The following is a 23,934-nucleotide window of genomic DNA, read 5'->3' on the forward strand; positions in this document are numbered from 1 at the left end:
CATAAGGTTAGCAAAGCGCCCAGCCCTGATGGTTTCAGTATGGAGTTCTTTTCCATTTACTGGGACATCATTGGCCCTGAGCTTATTTGTGCCTTCAAAAGTTTCTTCTTCAACCCCCACAAGATAACTAGCATCAACCACACCTTCCTCTGCCTCATTCCTAAATCCCCTGGAGCCTCCTCCATGACCGACTTCAGACCCATCTCCCTCTGCAACCTCCTCTATAAATTCATAGCCAAAGTTCTTGCCAACCGCCTCCAAAATGTCATAGACTCCCTGGTTAGCTCCAACCAATCAGCCTTTATTTCCGGGAGGAGCATCTCGGACAACATCATCCTTTGTCCGGAAATTGTCCGAGGGTTTCACCGGAAGTCCATCTCTCCTTCTGCCCTTCTGAAGATTGACATTCACAAGGCTTTTGACTCCATTCGTTGGGATTTTATATCCCAAGCCCTCCTCAAGATGTCCTTCCCCCCCTCCTTTGTTAACTGGATCCACTTCCGCATCTCCACGCCCCGCTTCTCCGTTCTCCTCAATGGCAGCCCCGCTAGCTACTTTCCCTCCTCTATTGGTATCCGTCAAGGATGTCCTCTCTCCCCCTTCCTCTTCTGCCTATCTCTGGAGGTCCTCTCTCGTAGCATCCAGTCCAAAACTGACCTCCGCCTCATCTACCCCATCCCCAAATGCAAACCCACCAATCTGACCTACCTTGCCTTCGCCAATGACCTTATGATATTCTCTAAGGCTGACCCCTCCTCCCTCCAATCTATAATGGATTCCCTTCATCTTTTCCAGGGGCTCTCTGGTCTCCGCATTAACCTCTTTAAATCCTACATTTTCTTAGCCGGGGTCCAAGACACCTCCATAGCTTCCCTTTTAGCCATCACTGGGTTTTCTTTGGGCACCCTCCCTGTCCGCTACCTTGGCCTCCCCCTCATTCCTAGCAGACTTACAACCCATCACTGTAACCCCATCCTTGACCTCCTTCGCATGAGACTTCAGCTTTGGAAAGCCAAACTTTTATCCTATGCAGGTCGCCTCGAGCTCACCAGATCAGTTCTCCAATCTTGCTACATTTATTGGAGCGGTGTTTTTGGCCTCCCCAAGGCCACCATAAAGGCTGTTGAATCTATTATGTGTGCTTTCCTTTGGAAAGGTGTGGACTCCGCCAGGTTTCTTCATCCCATGAGATGGTCCGCTTTGTGCCTCCCCAAAACCCAAGGGGGTCTTGGTCTAAGAAGGATTAAAGCTGTCAATACGGCTGGTTCTATCAAGCTGCTTTGGAAGCTCCTCACCAATAAGGCCAGTATTTGGACTTCTTGGGTGTATGTTGGGCCTCTCTGCAGAGACTCTATTTGGACCGTTAGCCCTGGCCCCCACTCCTGCTGGGTCTGGAGCAGAATTCTTCAGGTGAGGCTTATTGCCAGGGGCGCTATTTCTTGCAGGATTGATGATGGGCTGCAAACTTACCTTTGGCTTTACCACTGGCACCCTTCAGGTGTCCTTGCCTCCATTATCAGTCCCCGTATCATATATACTTCCGGCTTGGACAGACTTGCTCCAGTGGCTGCCATCATCACTAGAGGCACTTGGTCCCCCCCCCCCCCCCTTCCCCCCCTCCCCTTGCTGATCTTTGGAGCTCCCTCCCCCCCATTCCCCCTAGTCACAGAGGCAGAGGTGACACTCTTATATGGCTTCCCTCCCCTTCCGGCATCTTCAGCTCCCACTCCGCTTGGGACATGGTGAGATATAGAGGGACGCTTTGTCCTTGGCATAAAGTGGTTTGGTTCAAAGGGCACATCCCTCGACAGAGTTTCACCGCTTGGCGTGCCATGGCAAATTGCCTCCCCACCCAAGCCTTTCTCACCCAGCGCCACATGCAAGTCCCTCCCAGCTGCTGTCTCTATTGGAATGGGCATGAAGATATGGACCATTTGTTCTTCACTTGCCCTTTTGCTGCCACCATTTGGAAACAGGTGCTCTGTCATTGCTGGCCGGCTCGAAGAAGGCCTCTTCCCCTCTCTAGGGAATGGGTATGGATTGATATGACTTTTGGAAGAAACTCGATTTCTGACATAGTCGGCAAGCTTGCCTTTTGCGCTACTATTTCCCACATTTGGATGGAACACAACCTTAGAAGATGGACTTCCAAATCCCGCTCTTTCGACCAGATTTGGAAGGCCATCTTATTCGATGTTTCATCTAAAGCGTGCTTCCTTCCCCCTGGTAGTGTCAGAGTAACCCAAGGAACATGCTGATTGTTGTCTCCTGGGGTCTCCCTACCTCCATTTTGTGCCCTGGCTAGTCTCTAGCTTCGTTTTTTTTTTGCCCTCGGGCTTGTACATTTCCCCCTCTTTCTTCGTAATATATTTTTATTCATCCAAAAAAAAAAAATGAAAAGCAGCTCGATTATCACACCATAGTTGCATAGGGGAATCATTTGTAAAGCCAAGCTCAGTCAACAGCTGTTTAACCCATATCAACTCACATGTAACATGTGCCATGGCTCGATAATCTGACTCTGCACTAGATCGAGCTGCAACTGTTTGTTTCTTGCTTTTCCATGACACAAGATTCCCCCAACAAGTATGCAATAACCTGTAGTTGACCTTTTGTCAACATGAGATCCAGCCCATAAGTATCCGAAAAGCCCTTAATATGTCCATGGCCATGATCCAAGTAAAGTAGACCACGTCCAGGAGCCTTCTTGAGGTACCTCAAGTTACGTATAACAGTAGTACCACAATGAGATGTCCAAGGAGCAGACAAAAACTGACTCACAACATTGATAGGAAAGGCAATGTCAGGTCAAGTCACTGTCAAATAATTTGGTTTCCCAACAAGTCTCCGATACTTTTCAGAATCACTAAGATCATCACCACCATCAACTGTAAGCTTTAAATTAGAATCCATGGGAGTATCTAGAGGTTTAGATCCTGTCTCTAAAAGAAGACCAATGACATACTTTCGCTGTGAAAGCGAAATTCCTTTCCTTGACTGAGCCACTTCCACACCTTAAAGGTATTTCAATCTTCCCAAATCTTTATTCTTAAATTTTTGTTGTTAATGCATCTTTAGCTTCTCAATTCTTGAAAAGGCATCTCTTCTAATGACAATATCATCCACATATACAATGAGAAATATTGTTCTTGCATCAGAATGCAGGAAAAATACAGAATGATCACTACAACATATTATTCCAAATTCCAAAACAACTTAAGTGAACCGACCAAACCAAGCTCGAGGTGACTATTTCAACCCATACAAAGGCTTCTGGAGCTTACACACCATTCCATACTCCCCTTAAGCAACAAACCCAGGAGGTTGCTCCATATAAACCTCCTCATGGATATCCCCATGCAAGTAAGCATTTTCCACATCCAACTGAAACAGGGGCCAATGATGAGTAGCATCAAGAGAAATCAATATACGAACATAAGTAAGCTTAGCCATAGGAGAAAACGTGTCCAAATAATCAACACCATACGCTTGGGCATAGCCTTTGGCCACAAGGCGGGCCTTCAAGCATGCCAAAGATCCATTGGGATTTACCTTTACCACAAAAAGCCATTGACAACCAATAGTTGATTTACCAGAGGGTAATAGAACAAGATCCCATATATGATTTTCCTCTAACGCTGGCAGTTCCTCAGTCATAGTAGCCAGCCAACCAGGACTAGATAATGCCTCTGCAACAAACTTAGGAATAGGATGATTCTCAATAGTAGTCAAGCAGGAATGCAAGGTAGAGGATAAACCAGAGTAGGACACAAAGTTAGAAAGAGTTTGTTGGGTACAACTATGAACACCCTTACGAAGAGCAATAGGCACATCAAGGTCAGAAGAAACATCAAGAGAAGAAGGATTTCCTAGGGTAGGATCAGTCAACGAAGAAGAGGAGGCAAAGGTTGATGAAAGGGGGGGGGTGCCCAAACCTTCCGAAGATGGCTCTGGTACACAATAGGAGGTGGCGGTGGCGATGGTGTTGGAGAAACCTGTGAGCAGGAGACTAAACAATATATAAAGGAAGATCATTGTCCAACTCAGAAACAACAAAAGAGGAATTAGAGGGGTAGACTCAAAGAAGGAAACATCAATGGTGACAAAATATTTTTATAACCTTTTTGAGTACGAGAATAGCCAACAAAGATGCATTTAAGAGCTTTGGGATCCAACTTAGAAACACTTGGGCAATGATCACGAATGAAACAAAGACTACCAAAGACACGTGGTGGTAAGGCAAATAAAGGAATAGAAGGAAATAACAAAGAATGGTGTATACCACCACGTAAAACAGAGGAAGGCATGCGGTTGATTAGGTAACACGCAGTCAAAACAACATCAGCCCAAGAAGGTTTGGTCACCTTCATCCCAAATAAAAGGGACTGTGTGACCAAAAAGGTTTGATCACTTTCATCTCAAACTGGGTTAAGCATGCATAATCCTCATCAGACATCATCAACAAACACAAAATGGAATGAAGATGTAATACGTACCAAGGATCAGAGAAATAGCCAAAACCCTGAAAAGTCGATTTTGAAACCCTGAAAGTTGATGCTCGATCTCAAAACCCTGAATCAAGCTTGATTTCCAACTTCTAGCTCAATGATAATCAATCTCTAACCACTTTGCTGAAAAATCGATCTCCAACACCTTGATAAAAGTCGATTTCAAATCCTTGCTGCAAAAGTCGATCCAAAACCCTAACAAAAGTCGACCTCCAATTCTGCCCCCAAAAATTAATCCAAAAACTTGATTTCTAAGCTCTTGAATGCATTCTTCACTCTATAAATCAATCACCACCAGCAAAGGAGACCTAGTTCTCAATCTTCAATCTTGAACTAGTCTCTCAACAGTCCTAAAATACGGCATAGAGTGCTGCACCCCTTTCAAACAAAAACTGACGAAACTCTCAAAAGTCGAACCGAGATGAATCAATCAATGATGATTGAAACTTTGAAATGGAGGAGACAAGATACTAGGAAAGTTGTAGCAGTCCCTAGAGATCTTGCTCTGATACGATGTTGGTAATAAAAAAAGAGAAAAGAAGAAGAGGAAGAGGAAGAGAAGAAAGATGTAAACAGTGAGAACCGATGTGTTGGTGTAACCCTTAGGAGTTTTCCACTTAGTGTTGGAGCTCCTGCTTCATTCAATATATATTCACTCAAAGGACACAATCGGTAAATAAGAAAGAAGCAAATAAAACATGATACCCAAACTACCCTTGACTAGAACCGAGACACTAAACATTCTCTACACACAGGAGATACGTGATGCTGTAGCGGAAGCATGGTTGGACCGGCATGACCTGATTTGGATACCCAAGCCCAAACTGAACTGGCCCAACCCGACTTTTTGGACTAACAAGGGTTGGTAGGGGTAAGCTACTTGGGGATATATTTGTAATTGTATTATCTTTCGGTAGGAGTTAGCTATACGTAGGAGTTTGTTTCAACTTTCAATTTCTCTATTTTGTTTCAAGTTCCCTATACGTAGGTTTCAGTTTTTAGTAGGATTTCCTTATATATATACCAAGTAACTCAACGATTTGAATGGAATGGAATATTGAATTCGAATTGGAGTTTTACCAGGGCGTGATGAGAGGGCTTGTTGTTGTAGGCCAATTATGTTTCTCCTATGTTCTTCTCCTCCCATGAATAGGTTTTCTTCCACCCATCGGGTGCAAGTCATTCTTTTCTTCCTTTGCCTGTTCTTCCTGGGCGGTGTGTGCAGCCCAGTTGCTTTGGTCGATCTCCCTCATATTTAATCTTTTCAACCTCAAATTTGATATGGTGATATCTACCACAAGGGTAAGCAAACCCTAGAGCATTGACCCTTAATACTGCCCCATCCATAAGAACCAAGCCTTCAACCAGGCTGGTTCTGAGTTCTTCCGCTAGGTTCAACTCTCTGTGGTTAAACCTCCGTCGAATCACTTGTTGTTCAGGTTCCTCTTCAGAGGCCTACTCGTGAGGATCTCTTGCCTGAAATTTCTGGCCAGTCCATGGTAACATGAGCGAGTTCGCTTCTTTGGAATCTGCTCTGGTTCTCCATTAATTCCTTATGGTCTAAAGGTATTAGAAGACCCGTTTTGTAATTTGCATCGAGGGCCTGATTTTGAAATTACATAAAGGCCCTTATTCACTTATGTTGTTTCTATTTGGTCACCATGTCTTTCTGAAGTACCAAATTGTTCCTACCTCTAACATTTAATGACAGTTCAGTCCTTAATCTGCTGTCGATTATTTCAAGGGGTTCTAAACTTCAAAATAATTACAGAATTACAAATACTTTCTTATATTTGAATCTATTCGTTCTTGTGGGTCCATAGTGATCCAAAACTAGGGTTTTGGAACCGGGGTTACATCAATTGGTATCAGAGCCGAAGATCCTATTTCCTACCCTATACCATGGCGGTTAATAGTGAGGTTCTCAAGCAACTTAACTCCTATAAAGGTGAAACAAAAGTAGATATTGCTAACCTCACAGGATGTGTTGATACCCTCTACACCATTGTTAGTTTCAGGCTGTGATAGCATCCTTGCAAGCTTCCATTGATTGACTAGTATCAATAGATAATAAAAAGAGTCCCATTCAATCTAGGGATTCTTCCAACTCTGTCCCACAGGGACCGTCTCATGTTACACCACCACCAACCCCACCGCCACCGCCACCGCCACCACTACTACCACATTTTACAGCACCACCACCTCCACCATATGGCGCTGGCAGACCTTTTGACATTGCTCTCTATGGAGATTGGAGACCATTAATTTACAGTCTGTCCCCATTACCCGCTCAGTTGTAAGATCATGTATGGGGGTTAACACATGCCCAATGTCGGAAGGTCAAGGAAGTTGGTGACCTAATGATAGGGGAGCCAAAGAAGATGCCATTCATTTGATGAGAAATGAAATGAAATATTGAATATTCGAGCTGTTGAAGCTGAAGCAGCTACTTGGGTTCCCTTTGTTGGAGCTATGTTCCTATTTATTTTTGTTTTGAACTGTTCAGGGGGCTTTTACCATTGAAGACCAAAACACTGTTCGCGGTACTGTTCACATGAATAGTGTCACAGTCCATATTTGCCTTATGTGGGGAATGCTTGATGTAGATCAAAACATGAAGGAGAAAAGGCCAAAACACTGTTCACGTGAACAGTGTCACAGCCCCATATTTTACTTGGTGGGAATATTCCTAGAAGATCCTGTGGGGCCCAAGACCAGATTGCGTGAAGACTTATTAGAAGACTCAATTTTGACTATGCGTGGTGGATATAGGAGTCTAATTAGTTTCTATTTTTGATGGAGTCAAGCTTTTATACTGTTACATGTCTGAAATCTGAAATCAGTACCTATATTTGGTTGTATTCGTGATCCTATCTGGGGAATAGGATGTACCATACCTAGCCTTACATTAGGCTATGTTCAAAGGAACGAAATTGTGATTGAGAAATGGATGTACAAGTGAAGGAGTGTCTCATAAGAAATTTCTACACAAAAAAATGGATTTAAGCATAAGAATTAAGTTATCTTTCAACAAGTATTCTTGGATAGTTTTAAGGCTTTGAGAACCCCTGGAAGCCACAGAGATCATGGAATTCCTTCGTTGTCAACATCCATCTCATAATATAATCTCCAAAATTTGGAATCATCTGTTGCCACTTGTGAACCTTTTTCATAAAATCACTTCTGTTCCTTTCCAAAGCTGAAACCTCTTCTGTGAATTTCCTGTCAATCTGGAAGGCAGCATCTTGGTGCCATAAAAATCTGAGCTGCCCATGTGAAGGATCCAAAAAGAGTAGCAAATCATCAGCAAAAGGTATCAATTTATCCAAAAAAGAAAGTTATCAAAGATGCCCCTGGAGCATCATTTCCAACTCAGAACCCTTTGAAAATACCAGTTGCATGCAATCCTGAACCAGCCCCACCTTTCTTTACTTAAAACTGATCTGACTACTCAAAAACAATCAACCCTCCTTGGGGAACAATGTTTTCTGAGGTTAAATGGTCATTTATGAAGGCCAACAGCAGACTAAATTGCCTCCTTTAACCCCCCTCTTTCCCCTCTCTTAGGGGGGGGGGGGGGTTGCAACTCCTCTAACCTCAAAGACATGATAGAAAATTTGGAGTTCTTTTCTCCTCAAGCCCATGCAAAGAACTTCTTCATAAATTAGTCACATTATGATGCTGCATCATTTTCTTTCAGAAACTCAACATAGTTGGATGCAGCAATTTGTCTCCTTTCATCTTCTCGATGGCCACCAATACTTACTTAACAGTCAATACAATTATCTAAAAGACAAATTTATTTTGCGAATACCCTAAAATTGAACCTGAGCTTTGTGCAGCTTCACATTTTTTGTTCTTTTGCACAATATTACCTTTTCAGTTACTTGATGTCAAATACTAACTTTTCTCCATATACTGCTTCCAGGTGTTGTTGAATTGACTTTCGTTGTTTCTGATCCTCAGTGGTCTGAGAAACAGGAAATGATCGCACAATTACATGCAAGATACAAGGCTATATGGAATTTTGTTCTTGAGTGAGTTCTTTAAAATGTGTAGTTATATCAGGTTGCTCGTTGCATTTTTCTGTTCTTATGTGTAGTAATGAAGGTTCATTTGCCATGGTTATACGGGGAAAGTTTCCTTTCTCGTAAGATAGTAGAATTCTACCTGTAGATATTTCCTTGCCAAAACTTAATTTTTGTTCCCTTGGAATCCTTATTCTCCATAATGAAAGCTTAGTTTCAGGCCATTGAATGCATACAAAGCAACTATTTGTTGGATTATCTATCTTCCTTTGTTTAACTAGCACTGGTGACTTGTATATTTTTGACAAGTTGTAGCCAACATATTATTTTTGTTTATTAATAAAAAAGGGGGAATCAAAATGTTTTTAGACAAGTAGAATGAAGACAGGATGTGGTGTGTAACTTTAGTAACTCTGAGACGGATAATGAGAGGGTGAAAGTTGATGAGATGGAGATTCCGCAAAGTGATTATTTTAGGTATCTAGGATCTATCATCAGTAAGGAAGGCAATATAGAAGCGGATGTTTCACAGAGAATTAAAGTAGGATGGATGAAGTGGCAAAATCATGAAGGATAAAGTAAGGAATGATCATATCAGAGCTGATTTAGAAGTAGCCCCAATCCAAGATAAGCTACGTGAAAGTCGTTTGAGGTGGCATGGCCATGTACAACGGAGGCCTTCAGGTGTTCCAGTTCGGAAGAGTGACTTAATCCAGATTGTAGGTACTAAAAGAGCTAGGGGCAGGTCTAAAATGACCATAGGAGAAGTTGTGAGGAAAGACATGCATAGACTAGGTCTTGTCTCTAGTATGATGTTGAATAGAGCTGACTGGAGGGCAAGGGTCCGTGTAACCAACCACATGTAGTGTAGTTGTTGTGTTCCTTTCCTTTTTACGTAGATTAATAATTTGTCTTTGCAAGGATCCATGTAGCCAACCCCATTTAGTTGGGATACGGCTGAGTTGTTGTTGTTGTTGTTGTTATTTAAAAAGGTGCAAAGTTCTATTTTGATGGGTGCCAAAGGAAGTACGTGAACATAGTGGTGAATGCTATTCCTATACACTGGTCTTGTTTGGTGAGCTGAGGCTGTTTTTTTTTCTTTGGATGAATAGTGAGCTGAGGCTTTAATACATCTTCATTGGCTGAAATTTGCAAGAGATTTTGAGGGTTATAATATGTTCTTCAGAGGAGACTCTTCTAACTACTGGATCTGGGGAATGGGCTTAAAGATGGAGTCTCGGGATTATTCCTTAATTCCACACAATCAAAGCAATCAATCAAGTAATGCTGGAATGTGATTTGATTTAGCCATTTCGGGGTTGTGATCTTATTATTTTTTGCATATAAAATAGGGCTAAATATTCTCAATTGGAATCGAAATAACTGGTACAGATTGGAGTAGAAAAGGATCATAAGTGATCGAAAAACCCAGAAACAGCAGGCGGAAAATTAGGGTTTTAACATAGATTTAATATTTTAAAAACCACAAGTCCAACTGTCTTTATGTTGTTCTTAGGAATTAGGAGCAGTCAAACTCAGCTCTGATTTTTCAGTCAAAATGAATGGTAAGATTAGAACTTTAGGCATTCTGACCAGTTTATGGTTTGCAAAAGCAATAAAAGGAATTTTTAGTTTCGAAGCGGTGGCCAGAAATTGAAGGTAATAGATAATATGCTATTTGAAAACAGAATGACACTTGTAGCAAAGAGATAAACCCACTATTTTCAGACAATAAATATTGTAGCAGTTTTAAGCAAACAGAGTTATAAACTAAAACAGAACGGCATTGAAGTGCAGCGAAAAGATCCTGACCCTTGTATGTTTGGTAAACATTTGCTGAAATTCACAGAGAACTAGAACTGATAACACAACAGATAGAAGACAGGACTGGGAATCCACCTCAAGGCTCTAAGGAACCACCTTAGATTGGAGGAAATCTGTCCTCATGTACCATACGTCCACATGTTAAAAAAAAGGGAACTTTGAGAGACTAACCTTTTAAGCTGCCTAACTTTTACTAGGAAACTAAAAGAAAATAGAAACTAGACTAACCAACTAAAATACAACAAATGCACAAAATTCACATTTTTATTTCCTACCCATGGTAATGGCAAAATTAAGGAAGCCCATTGCACCATACTCCAAATACATGTACAACCAATCCCAACACTTATTTTGACTAGATCACTTCCTTTAACAGATATAATATGTTGGAAGGTTAGCATAGTGGATGGATGATCTTAATAAACCCAGGAAGGGAATGATTCTTCATTTAGCAATGTGAATATTCCTTTCTGAAAAGAGGAAGTACCACCCTGTGGGGTAAGTTTAATAGGAACTTTGTAAAATTTGTTTGTTGGATGAATCCCTTTGTCCCTTGCCACCTGCTTGCCATGAGACTCCTTACGAAAAGTCCAGCCCTTAAAAGCATAGTTTGAGAACTCGTTTTGTTTTGGTATTTTGGTCGAAATATTGTATTTTTCTGGTATGTTTCGATAGGTCATTTCGGTGGGTTTTAGGCCAAGTTAAGGCCTGAAACTTCATGGAAACCCTATTTTAGGCTATATAAACACATTTAAATGTTCAAATTGCAAAAATAGTCACCCAAAATGGTGTTTTGGATGTGCACCATTGATTGGCAACGTACGGTCGAACCCTAATGTATAACTTAGTTAATTATATATTTACGCATACACATTGTACATTAAACAAGTAAATTGACTTGGAACTAAGTTGGAAACATAATGATTCATAAGTTAAGTCATAAATCATAATATTAAGTACATAAGACATCAAGTCAATATTCATCAAAAAAAAAAAGACATCAAGTCAATAACAAGTTAACAAATAACAACTTAAGAGTTAAGATTTAAGAAGATGATATCAAACATTCCAAATCACAATATATCAATCACCTTCAAAAACCAAGCAAAAGTGCAAAACAAGAGCTGTTTCTCAGTCGCGGTCGAAATTTCGACCGAGACTGACAAAACATGTTCATTTATGTAGAGCAATTTCTCAAAAAACTCGAAATCTCGCAAAATTTTGAAAAAATCTCGAGATATCTCGAAATTTTGAGAAATTTTGATTCGAGGTGGCATTTCGTTTCGAGGAGGTCGAAATATCCGAAATTTCCGAAATCTCGATCGAGATTTCGCGAGATTTTGAACTGTGCTTAAAAGTACCTAAGCTGCGTGGAACTATCTAACAAATTGTCTGAAATTTCGTTGGTTTGGTGATTCAAGTGGAGGTGAGATTCTCTACCTTCTTCGTCCTTTCCTCCTTTTCTTGGGATGAGCAAGAAAAAGTAAGTTTTACTTAGTTAAAATGTTCAATGTGAGGATAAGCTGTAATCATTCTCTACACAAGAATACCTCTGGTGCTGAGTTCACAGCCTTAACTTATTTCATGCAATTCCTGCAAGTTCCATTGTTGCACATGTGCACCCCAGCTAGCAACATCCAATATCTGATCATAGCTTCAAAAGATTTCCTCATTTGCCTTCCAAAAGCCTTGAAATCCTTTCTTTCCATATGCCCCACTTGATGGCAAAGGGGGCTAATCAGCAAAGGACGGAACCTGATGGACTAAGCAGAATAGACTGTCAAAAAGATTACTCATAGGAAAAAAAATTTCCAAAAATGGTGAAGATCTTTTTCAATTTGAATGGTGAAACTAATGCTCTCCCAAATAGCTCCAACTAACATCTCCATGTTGCCTCTTAGTGAGTTAGTGGTCACTGCTTAATTATAAGCTGTCATCATGAAAATGTAGATTACAAATACATGCAATCCTAATCCGTTTATTTTGTTGAATTTGTTAATGGAGTGCCTCTCAGAAGAGTCTGTGCGAGAACTTTGTTTTCTATGCTTTGTGGAATTAACTGTCAGAAGCTATTTGGGTAATGTAGTCCTAGATAGACAAGGGATCTACTAGGAGCCAAATAACCAGGACCTTTCAAACTGCTGGCCGATTGGGCAGGTTTGAGGATTTAGGTCAAATTTAGGGTTAGGTTTAGGGCAATGAAGATGGATCCTATATGGTAAAGCTGGGCAGATTTAGGGGATTCTAATGAGCTAGGATTAGTGAGGTTTGAGTGAGAATTTAAAAATAGAAAATTAGGGTTTCGGGTTTTGGGATAGATGAGATTGAAGAGTTTTAGGGTTTAGAGTGAGAATTTTGGGCAGGCGTTAGGATCAAGCTTCCCTAATGGTGAGGGGAAGATTCGAACCAAACTTGGACAGAATCTGATGGTGGGATTGAGCTATGGGAATTTTAGGGTTTTAGGGCTTTAATAGGAGTTGGGGGGGATTAGGGTTTTGATTGGAAAATGTGGTCAAAGTTAGTATCGAGTGTAGGGGTTACTGTGGGGATGTGGTGGTTGAAATTTGAATGAATTCCAATGGTGGATTAAGGCTGGACAGATTGAAGGAGAGCTAGGGTTTAGTGGATCGATTAGGATTGATGGAGAGGGTGATATTGGGGATCGATGGGCTTAGGTTAGAGGATTAGGAGAAGAAGGATGATTGCTGAAACAGTAAACTGCTTGAATAGCAGATCTTCAATGGCAGCAGCTTGAAGATTAGAATTTAGGTCCTCCCGATCTACAAGATGCGACGAGTCAATTGGAGATCCACCAATCCCTTCACCTTGATGGAGTCCACAAGGCAACACTCACAATGGAGCAAGGCAGCAAGCAAGCTAGCAGAAAGCTAAGTTTTGTTTTGAAATCTGAATTGTGGGGGAGCCTTCCATGCTTTATTTATTTATAACTTGGCCAGTTGGCCTAAAACCCATTCAGCCTTGGAATTAGAATCCTTGGCTGAATTCCTATTACAAAAACAACTCATACCCTCTTTAGAAATCGTGGAGGAGTGGGACTAATTAATTAAAAGCTAAACAAATTAAAAGATCCCCCAACAACCAATAGAATAAGATCACCTAACAACCAATAGGAATAAATCACTTAAATTGGACCATGGTCTGAACCGGTTCAATCTAAGTTTACAATTAGATTATAAATAAACTAAGTATGGAAATTTAAAAATTAAACTAAGGCTCCTAACACTTGGCCCTAATCTTAGGGCTGCTTCTTCTTCTTGTGGATGCTTGGACCTGCATCATTGCGATTTGTGGAAGAAGTGGAATAGAAGGGTGTTTCATTACAATTCCAGAGTTCTCCCTGGGATTTATGATGATATAGCTAAGCGTGTAGTTGATTGGGAATTGGCTTTTGAAGAATTTGATGTGGGGGGGGGGGGTAGTTAGGTGTAATTTTTCTTCCAGCTAGACTCCTTTCTATAGTTGTAATGCCGTCGAGACAAGCCATGGCAGTGGCCAGGCATGTTGGCAATTAGGCACACCTAAGCGAGGCCAAGGTGCCCAAGGCAAGCTAATGCAACCTAGGGTTCCAAACCCCTAATTTTAATAAAATTTGAGATCAGATTTGGTCCACATCTAGCAGTCACCGAGTTCACACGGGCATTACTTGAAATGCAGGTGAATAGGTAAATTTTATAGCATTTCAATAGTATAAAAAATCAAGGGGAAGAGAAACTGTTGTGCTGTCCAATGAATAGCCACACATGAGGGAAAGAGAGTAAATGGGGGAGTAAATAAGGTTCGGTAGGAGAAAGGCAGGGAATGTTGTGAGAGAAATGGGAAGAAACCTCTATCCTAAAATATAGGATATATAATGGATAAAAGAGAGAAGAAAGATTAAAATATCAATTGGAGGATAAAAGGAGAAATAGAAGATAGAAAGAAAAGGACTAGAATAAGAGAAAACCTACTGAGCAACCACCAATATTCCAAAGCCAAAATTCAATTCATTCTATTCACCATAAATCAGGGGGAGGCTACATAATTATAAGCCAGAAGAGAAAGAACAGGCTCTAACTAATGACTCTTATTTCGTAAATTGGCTTATCCTAGAACTGGAAACTGCAATAGGTCTCTTAATAAATAGAAGAACTAAATTACTGTCCACGACTTACCAAAGCGATAAAACTACCAACCACATAAATCAATATCTACCACTGGGCCCCATAATAAGATTGCTATTAATTAAATGTTATTTACGATTTTAGGACCGTATTGTTACATTGATCCACATAATAAAATTCAGATCTAAGATCCAAATTGAAAGATCAAGCCATCTCAATGTGTTGAGATCATGTTCCTGCATTGTTCTATAGTCTAGCCAATGTGCAGAAACTATGAAGTATGCTTTATTTGCTCAACCAGACTAGGCCTGCAATGGTTGACAATGATTTTTCTTTTGTTTAGTTGAATAAAGCATAAAATCGCTTAAAGGCCCACAAGCGCAAGACATGCTTGCATTCATAAAGCAGCTACAGGCTTAATGGATGCATCTCTTGCCTTTTGTGGAAAGGATATGTGATGCAGATCCTAGTCTCCTCGAATTGAAGAAGCCACCCTAAGCCTAGGGTTTTAGTAGGAGCCTTAGTTTAGTTTATTTCAGCTCTATACTTAGTTTTTATTTTGTGTTTTTAATTGAACCGGCTTAAATTGGTTGCATCCAATTGGTTCAATTGGTCTAATTTATGTGAAGTGATCCTATTGGCTAGTAGGGAATCTTCTTTTATTGAAGTTGTTTTAAGTTGTCTTAAGTCATTAGGGGTAGATAAGTCTTTTCTTTTAAGTTTTTAAGTTATTTTTAAATTGGTCCACCTCTCCACGATTTAAGTGAGATTTAATTTGTAATAGATTTAGGAATAAGGCCTTTGGCCTCTTATTTAATAAAAAATCATGGGAGAGGCTCCCCCACCTATTATACTTAAAAAAAATCGTTTCTTTATGCTGCTGCTTGCTTTTTGAGAGTGTTCCTTGTGGGTAATATCAAGGAGCCCTTGTGAGTCATATCAAGGGTGAGGGCTGGTGGACTCTGGTGACTCCTTGCATCTTGTAGATCGGGAGGTCCTTTTTCTTCAATCAATCATGCTTCTTCAAGCTACCATTGCAGATCTGCAAATCCAGTAAGTGTTTACAGTTTCTGCAAGTTATCGTTCTCTTCTTCCCCCCCATCTAACCTAATCGATCCCATAAACCCTAGCTTCTTCTATAATCAGTCCAGCCCTATTCCCTCCACTGTTTGCTTTCAAATTTTAATCACAGCATCATTGAGTCAACCCTTCCACTCGACTGTAGTCTCAAACCCATCTCCTCAATCAAAACCCTAAGCCCCTTCCTTTTCCATTAAAACCTAAACCCCTAAAAATCACCCAGAGCAATCCAACCATCAAAATCTGCCCATATTACAACCGAAACACCCCTACACTGCCCTTAATACTCGACCTTAAGCTCCAGCCCTAATTCCAGCTCTAAACCCTAAATCTCATCTCCCCCTTCATTCCCAAAACCCGAAACCCTAAACCTAAAATTTCTGAAATTTAAAAACTTATTCAAACCTAACCAAACCTAGTTCATTAAGACCTTTAAAACCTGCATATTAAGACCCTATAAACCCCATTACCAGTAGTTAACCCTAACCCTAATTTCTGCCCTATTTAGCCTAAGCTGCCCCAATCAGCCAGGCTTGTTAGGTGAACCCATTACCCTGGCTCCTAGTGGGATTACTCCTATCTAGGACTACATCAATATGACAGATGGGTAGTTCTGTACAGTCCATTCTGTCCAATCCGAGTGCGAATATAATACCTATAACTAATAGAATGAATGATCAATGATGACATGCCCTGCACAATTGCTTTATGCAAGGTAATGGGTGTATCTGGAGTGCACATTTGCCTTCTATTGTCAGTAGCAGTTGATATTTTCTGATTTACACAACTGCGTCTGGTAAAAGTATTTTGTAACATTCAAGTTTTTCATAAATTTCATGAATTCATATAAACTCCAGCTGTTTCTGATTGAATCTGAAATGCTTATGGATAAATTGTTGCTTAGCAATTCCAATATTTTCTGTATCATGGAAGGTACTGGTATTAAGTTTTGTGCTGCTTGTCTAGTTTTGGTTCAATTCTTACTGTTTTATTTTATTTTTACAGTGCTGAAGTAGATGACTTCAGGGGTCGAAATAGCCTTTCTAAGTAAGTGAAACCCTTCCATTTCCTTCATTGATTGCCAATTTAACATAATTCTTTTCTTGCTATTCCTGGATTTTATGTTGTATCAAGATAGTTCTGTGATTCAATTTCCCCCCACCCACCTGTGGTAATCAGCAGCCAGATTTATTAAAAATCAAAAAGCATGAGCAATATATAGATCCAGGAGGCAGTGTCGCAATTAATGATCCACACCATTAGTCCAAAAAAATTAGCTGTGGACTCCTAGAGACATTGATGGATGGTTGTTTGGGGACCCTTTTTTTCTCAATTATAGCCTTAAACCAGTCTTGCCATTTTCTCTTGTTTTGAAAGGCTGATAGTTTCCATCTTTAGTGGTTAGTTTATTTTGATGTGGTCTGTAGTAATATTCCATTAGATAGGCTTGTGGTTGGCTGCATGTTTGAACATCTCATTGCATTGGATGTAAAGGCTTGCAAGGACATTTTTGCAAAAGGCTGTTCACCGGGATACTTGCTATTGTTGGCATTCTCTACCGATGCATTATTTTGAGGGCTTCGATACCTTCAGCCTCTAGTATTTTGTGGGTTTATGGTCATTGTATTTATAATACCAGACTTTTAATTGATGAACTTGCTAAATGTTTTCCCTAAAGATGCCTTAATCTGTGTGAATTAATATGCTTCCGGTTGGTGAATTGCAAGTTGAATTGCATTTTCGCTAATATATTTTTAACAGTAATTGATGGCTTCTGTATAAGTATATGTCTCCAATGGCTTCTTTCTAAATTGAGAAATATATTTTGATGTTCTACCTGCATGCTAAGGTTGAACTGTTCTTTCCCATAACATCTGCCTTTATTTTTTTTGATTAATTTTTTCGCTATTTTTTCTTGTAATATATACTGATTTAGAGTGAACTATTTCAGTTCTAGTGTGGCTTTTGAAGATGTTATCTATCCAAAAGGGGATCCCGATGCTGTTTCTATTGGTAAGAGAGATGTCGAGCTACTACAACCGGAGACATTTATCAATGATACTATTATTGACTTCTATATTAAGTAAGTTCCAGTGCAGACATTTTAGTATACTCAGTTATTGTAGTTTTTAGCATTCTGGCTCTCTTTGTTCTTGGACGTAATTGAGGTTTGAAAGCACCGTAATTTGATCTTGTTTTTTCGCCTTCAATGATACTGGTATTATATTTATACTTTGGCCGGGATTATTTTGTTTTAATCAGATGTGTGACAGTTTTTATCTATTCTCTGGTCTGGTAAACAATTTGATGAAACTAATGGAACCATCGAAAAATATCTTCTCCATTTTCTTCTTGTTCTTTCTTTGGTAGGTAATATTAGAATTTTATTATAAATCAAAGAGAGAAGGGACATCAATAGTGTGATGGTAAGGACTCGGGTTTCCGGCATGAGGTCGTGACTCGAATCTGAGGGTGGGAACTTTGTGAACAAATGCTGAAGATTAGGATCCACTCCTTTCCACACTCCAGGATATTGTTAAATCAGGACTCATACTGGGTTATCTCCTTTTTAATGAAAATTCAGAGACAGAATCATTGGTGCAAAGAATTCCTCATGCACAAGTTTCACTAGTATCTTCAGTTGGCAAGAAGTTCCATACTTATCGCATCCAATCTAAATGCTTTTTCTTATTTCTTATGGCTGTCAATGAGCTTGTTTTGCCCAAGTAGACTTCGATTGCTTACTTTGGGAATTTGAATTGGGCATAAGCTTGTGATGGCTTCACTTGCTTAATTCTGGCAAACATATTGAGGTGATTCATGCCTAACCATAGTTTTAAAAATCAGAATCGGATTGGCCGAGGCAGATCCCTATCCTCACCAATAGAATGGGTCTATGTGGAGCGGCCGATCCGATCCAATCTGATCTGTTTAAATGTTATTGTAGACATGTAGTATGAATGTATAATCACAACGCATGATGGACACATGTCCTGATCTACCAATTTAAAAAAAAGCAATCATATGGTTTGGAGTTGCAGACTCATTTGATTGTCGATGAAGGGCTCTTGCTCTGGTTATCTGTCTTGTCGGCCAAGATGATTTGTAGTGACTTGCCTACGAAGGGCCTGGCCCACAAGACCCATGGCTCAGTGACCATTTTTCTGATTGTCAAGCTTGGTGGAAGATTTTCTGATGATCATGCTGGGTGACCAAATCTTCAATGGCCACTTGATATTCCATCTACCCAGCAAGCAATATATGACAACTCTGTCAATCGGTCCCAACGATGACCACAAGCTTGCGGGCGGAGGACGACAGGGGGGTGTCGTGAGGATGGGAGCAGGCGGAAGGGTTGTTGCATTCGTAAAGGGAGGGGGAGGGGGAGGGGGAGGGGGAGGGGAGGGAGAGAAACGGCGGGGGTGGTGGGTGGTGTTGCAGTGAGAGAGAGAGGGGGGAGGGAAAGCAGCGGTGGGGGCAAGTGTTGCAGCAGGAGAGGGGAAGACTGATAGGGTGGGGCAGGCGAGGACTCTTGAAACCCACATTTTTATTAATTTATTTTTTTAAGCTGATTCCCTTGGCTGATTTATTGGCCAATTCAAAAATGGTCAAGTCTTGCCAGGACCAATCTGGATCACGATTCCATTTTGTAAATCCTTGTGCCTAAAAGCTTGCAAGACCAATTAGATTAGAACCTTCAGCCAAAAGATCGTAATAAAGCTTCGCATATCAATCTTGTTTTACATAAGAACATATGGAGGTATGCTTCCTACACTTCCTGTGTGTGAAAATCTTTGATATGGTAGCTATTACTGCCTGGCAGCTTTGTTAGCACCTAGATTCAGCAGATATGTTGACCACATCATCCTTTAGTCATGTGTGAATAATTTCAGATGATTCTTATCCATGTTTCATGATACTGCTATGAGGATTTCTTGAAAAATGAATTGTTTCAAGAGTTGTGTTCCTATGTGATGTGTTGGTATTTTCAAGGATGGTTGTCTTTTTTGTTGTTGTAAATTGGTTATGGTTTGCTTCCTGTTGGTGGTTTATTTTACCTTCGTTTTTTGTCAATAAAATGTCACTTGTAAAAAGAGAACATTTTTTTAAAACTTGAATTGATACTGTTAAAAAGAACAAGAAGGCAAGCAGCAAACACGCCGTCAAACTGGACCAAGAATGGACTAATACATTTAATTTGAAGTGTCCAATGGGTTATATGGGCCATGAGCTTAGTATATTTGGGTTTTCTATTTTAATTTGTAATGGACCAATTCTATAATCCCAAATATGAGGGATTTAAGGCATATACGGGATTAGTGCTAGTTTCTATATTAGTAGTGTTTTTAGAAGGGTTGGATAGATATGCTTCAATCCATCCATTATTTCTATTGTGTTAAGTTCTAGAAGGGTTTCTATTTTATGGAAAACTTAGGGGCAAATGTAAGGCTGCGTACATCTGCCCTTCCTAGAGCCTGCAGTTGCAGGAGCCTCGTACACTGGGATGCTCTTTTTTTAGGTTGTACGGGATTCCTCCTTCCATGGTGGGGGGGGGGTCCTATTTTGCTTATTTTTGTGAAGTTATAAATATCGAGTGGGGGATCATACTCACTACCACCGTTTTTAACAATTCGTTAAATTAATGCTTGTTGATTTCTGCGAAATTCACAACTCCTTTGTTGTGAGATGCAGTGAAGCCCATGGTGGGATTTCAAGTTGGACTGGTGATCGTGTCGTTATGAGATAAAAAATTAACCCTAAATTATTGCTAGAACAGTGGTAAGAAGGGATCGAATCCACGGGGAACTGGAAGGTTAAATTTACTAAACTTGATGTGAATGTTGTTTTGAAAATCAAATTTGCAAAATTTAAAACTAAATTAAAACTATGTAAAAGCTAATTAACAAAGAAGTGAATTAATGAGAAGAAACTATCCTTAGGTTTTGAATCCGTTTTGGCACTATTACCTAATATCTGGCGCATACTTCGGTTTACTAAAACTACAAGTTCCAATGCAACCACAAAAAGAAATATGATTCCAGGCTACCCTAAGTATAACCTATCCTGTGAAGCACTATCGTCTATTGCTTTCGCTTAGCAAGCTTAGTTTGATTGCTTAAAGGCTATCTTCGGTGTTTGCCAAAAATCACATACAGAGAAACCATTGTTTGAATAGAACAAGTGAATCACAAAGACAAATATTCTAAACTGATTTAACTATTAAAAATCATCCACAGGGGAAGGGGCCTTTAACATCAAACAATCAAGTATGCTTTACAACTAGAAATCTAATAATAATAAACCAAAACTTCATCTAAACCTAAGTAGACAGAAGACTTAGCCGATCATGGTGTGGATCAACAAACGGCAGCAGTGACGATCCTCCATGAAACAATACGTAGGGTGAATGGTGATGCGGAATCGATCATTGTTCTTCTCGTTCCAAAAGAGAACAGAAAAATAAATTCAAAGCAGAAGAGAAAAAAAAACGAGACTGGGGAGAGAGTCGCTGAAATCCGCCTCTGGTTCTGGCTGCTATCTGGGATCTAAATATATTACGTGGGTAAGGTGGTTAAGAGTGGGTAGAATTAGAGATTGAATGGGAGAGAGAAGCACATGGGAGAGAGGGATTAAAAGAATTAAAAAAAAAACAACGGGAACCGTGGAATTGAAAGATTTGAGGAGGGATGGGATTGGAGAGAGAAAGATGTGAGAGAGGTAGGAGAGAGAGAACCGTGTGAGAGAGTGATAGGGACGACTAGACGAGAGAGAGATAGAATTAAAGAAGGAGAGAGAGAATTTAACCTATTTATTTAAATCTAAAAATCAACCTAAATTCTAAATTTGGTCAAAGTCCTCTTTTTGAAAATATCTCTCCATCCTAGCCCCGGATGGATCCAATCCGAGAATTAAAGTTTCTCCAATTAATGTTCCGGACGATATGAGCCCAATATCGGATATCTTCTGAAAATTTCCTAATTTTCTGAAATTAAGGTTATCCCCTTGTGCTTGATTTTCCTTTGTTGCCCAGTTTCTTGGTCATACTTCTAATTTGAGGTGAAATCTCTTCAATGCCCTTGGGTCTTCAGTGAAACTTCTTCCCATCTCACCCTTGATCACATGTGAGTCGATCCATGGGTAGACCGGTGCCTAGATTGCTTCAAATCCTTCCATTCAGCATCTTTTATGCGCATGACCATGTAACACCCTGCAATCACAATTACATTGCAAAATGGAATTAATTAAACCAAAGATATTAAATTGGAACCAACAATTAAATAGAAATTCAATGCATAATTACAGCCCGATCAACTGGTGAGATGATAGTTAAGTTCTTGGTAGGAAGCCTAGTTCATATCCTCCTCCGTCTATCTTGTATCTTGTATCTTCTTCCTTATTCTTGTCTTCTTCTTTTCTGAAGGTCAGTTTTCTGTTTTCACATTCATGGTATAGTTGCTATTTTCTTCTAGTTTCTATTTCTATACTTCCATCTTACTTTGCTTCTTTTGTTACTTGTTTCATTCTCCATTTTCTATTTTGGTTCCACTCGCTATTTCTCACTTTAGTTGTCGTTTTCTGCTATTTCTAACTTTAAGTTTCTAAAATTTAGCCGCTTTATAGTTTCATGACTCCTTTATCTTCCGCTGGATTTCTTCGGTTCAAGGTTAGTACTGCATTATAATTTTTGTTTGGGATTGTTTGAACAATAGGAACCATGTTCAACCAGGAGAAAAACCCCATACTTTGGTGGGCCATATGGAATGGGCTACATAATTTGATATGTGGTCTATCCAAGGAATTCCGTATCTATTCAATGGTCAGAATGCAGAATCATCTTCTCACGTGGCACAAAAGTAACTGGCATTTAGGAGTTGTTTCTGCACAGGATGCATGCATTGGACTAACCAAGTAGCCTACTGCTTGGTTCAAGCTTGTTTTTGCTATATAGCTCAATCTGGGGCTTGGGCTTTGCTTTTGGGCACTGAAACAAAGATCTGGCTCTGTGCAAGTGTACGAAGCTCAAGAATTAGCCAAGGCAGCTTTGTTTATTGATCTTCCTAGTGAATGGTTGTTATGGCAGTCGTCTAGTCTGTCACTTGATGGCATCAAACTCACTCTCAGGTTTTGGATTGATGAATTGAGAACTAGCACAGAGTAAATTTGTGGATTCAGAAAATGCAGAATGCTGTTTATAATTCCAAGTCTCAAATTCAATTGGCTGAGAAAAATTAGGTTCTCTCCCTCCCTCCTTCCCTCCCTCTCTGATATAGAGGAGTAAGCAGACGCTTACCTGGACAGAGTAGAGCATTCCAAATCCACCAGATTCAATAGATCGTACAGAACCGAGCAGAACAAGGCTGTGTGGCCGGAAAAACAGAGCATCCACGATCCAATTTTTCTCTCCTGGTTGTCTGGTCCTATTTTCTGTTATCAATATTATTTTTGTTACTAGGCAAACCGTTCTCTGGGGCGTGATGGGTTTAGCATGGGATTCTGTACTGCTTGTTGGGACATCATCAATGAAGACCTTACAAAAGCTCTCCAAAGTTTCTTTCTCAGCCCCTCCCAGATCCATGGCACAAATAATACCTTCCATCTGTTTTATCCCCAAAAGAGAGGGAGCCTCTTCCCTCTCGGATTTTCACCCCATTTCCCTCTGCAACCTCCTTTACAGATTCATTGCTAAAATCTTGGCAAATCGCCTTATGCTTGTGGTTGAATCCCTTGTTAGTGAAAACCAATCAGCTTTCGTCCCAGGTAGATGCATTTCTAACAATATTCTTCTTTGTCATGAGATTGTTAGGGGTTTTGATAGGAAAAATCACCCCCTTTGCACTCTTGAAAGTTGATATTCATAAGGCTTTTGATTCATTACGTTGGGACTTCATAGTTGATGTTATGAATAAAATGTTGTTTCCTCCTATTTTCATACAATGGGTCTACCACTGTATCTCCTCCCTCAACTTTTCTGTCCTTATCAATGGTTGCCTTGCGGGTTTTTTTCCCTCTTCAACTGGCATCTGCCAAGGCTGCTCCCTCTCCCCTTACCTTTTCACCCTGGCTCTTGAAGTGGTGTCTAGATGTATTCAAGTTAGTACTGATCAAAAGGTCATCACTCCCATCCCCAAGTGCAAGGCCCTAAACCTTACCCATTTAGCTTTTGCAGACGATCTCATGCTTTTCTTCAAAGCTGACCCCATTTCAGTCAAATCCACCATTTTTTGTTTGAACCTTTTTGAGGCCTTGTCTGGCCTCTGTGTCAACCTCTGCAAAGTTTTTCTCTTTCTCTCGGGTATTTTTGAAGTGCTCAAAGCTTCCCTCCTGGAGATCTCGGGTTTTTCCCTTGGTTCCCTCCCTGTAAAATATTTGGGT

General features: G+C 40.1%; 1 protein-coding gene across 1 annotated transcript in view; it reads left to right on the top strand.

Annotated features, from left to right (window-relative positions):
- The window catches only part of LOC122661902 (probable ubiquitin-like-specific protease 2B), a 98,681-nt gene that overhangs the window by 35,985 nt on the left and 38,762 nt on the right, over positions 1–23,934 (top strand). Inside the window, exons 7-9 of the mRNA XM_043857413.1 lie at positions 8,431–8,545; positions 16,567–16,608; positions 17,498–17,644. Coding sequence (XP_043713348.1) covers positions 8,431–8,545; positions 16,567–16,608; positions 17,498–17,644 — 304 coding nt within the window. The remainder of the gene's footprint in view (positions 1–8,430; positions 8,546–16,566; positions 16,609–17,497; positions 17,645–23,934) is intronic.

This window comes from Telopea speciosissima, chromosome 5, assembly GCF_018873765.1.
Source record: "Telopea speciosissima isolate NSW1024214 ecotype Mountain lineage chromosome 5, Tspe_v1, whole genome shotgun sequence".
Classification (NCBI taxonomy): Eukaryota; Viridiplantae; Streptophyta; class Magnoliopsida; order Proteales; family Proteaceae; genus Telopea; species Telopea speciosissima.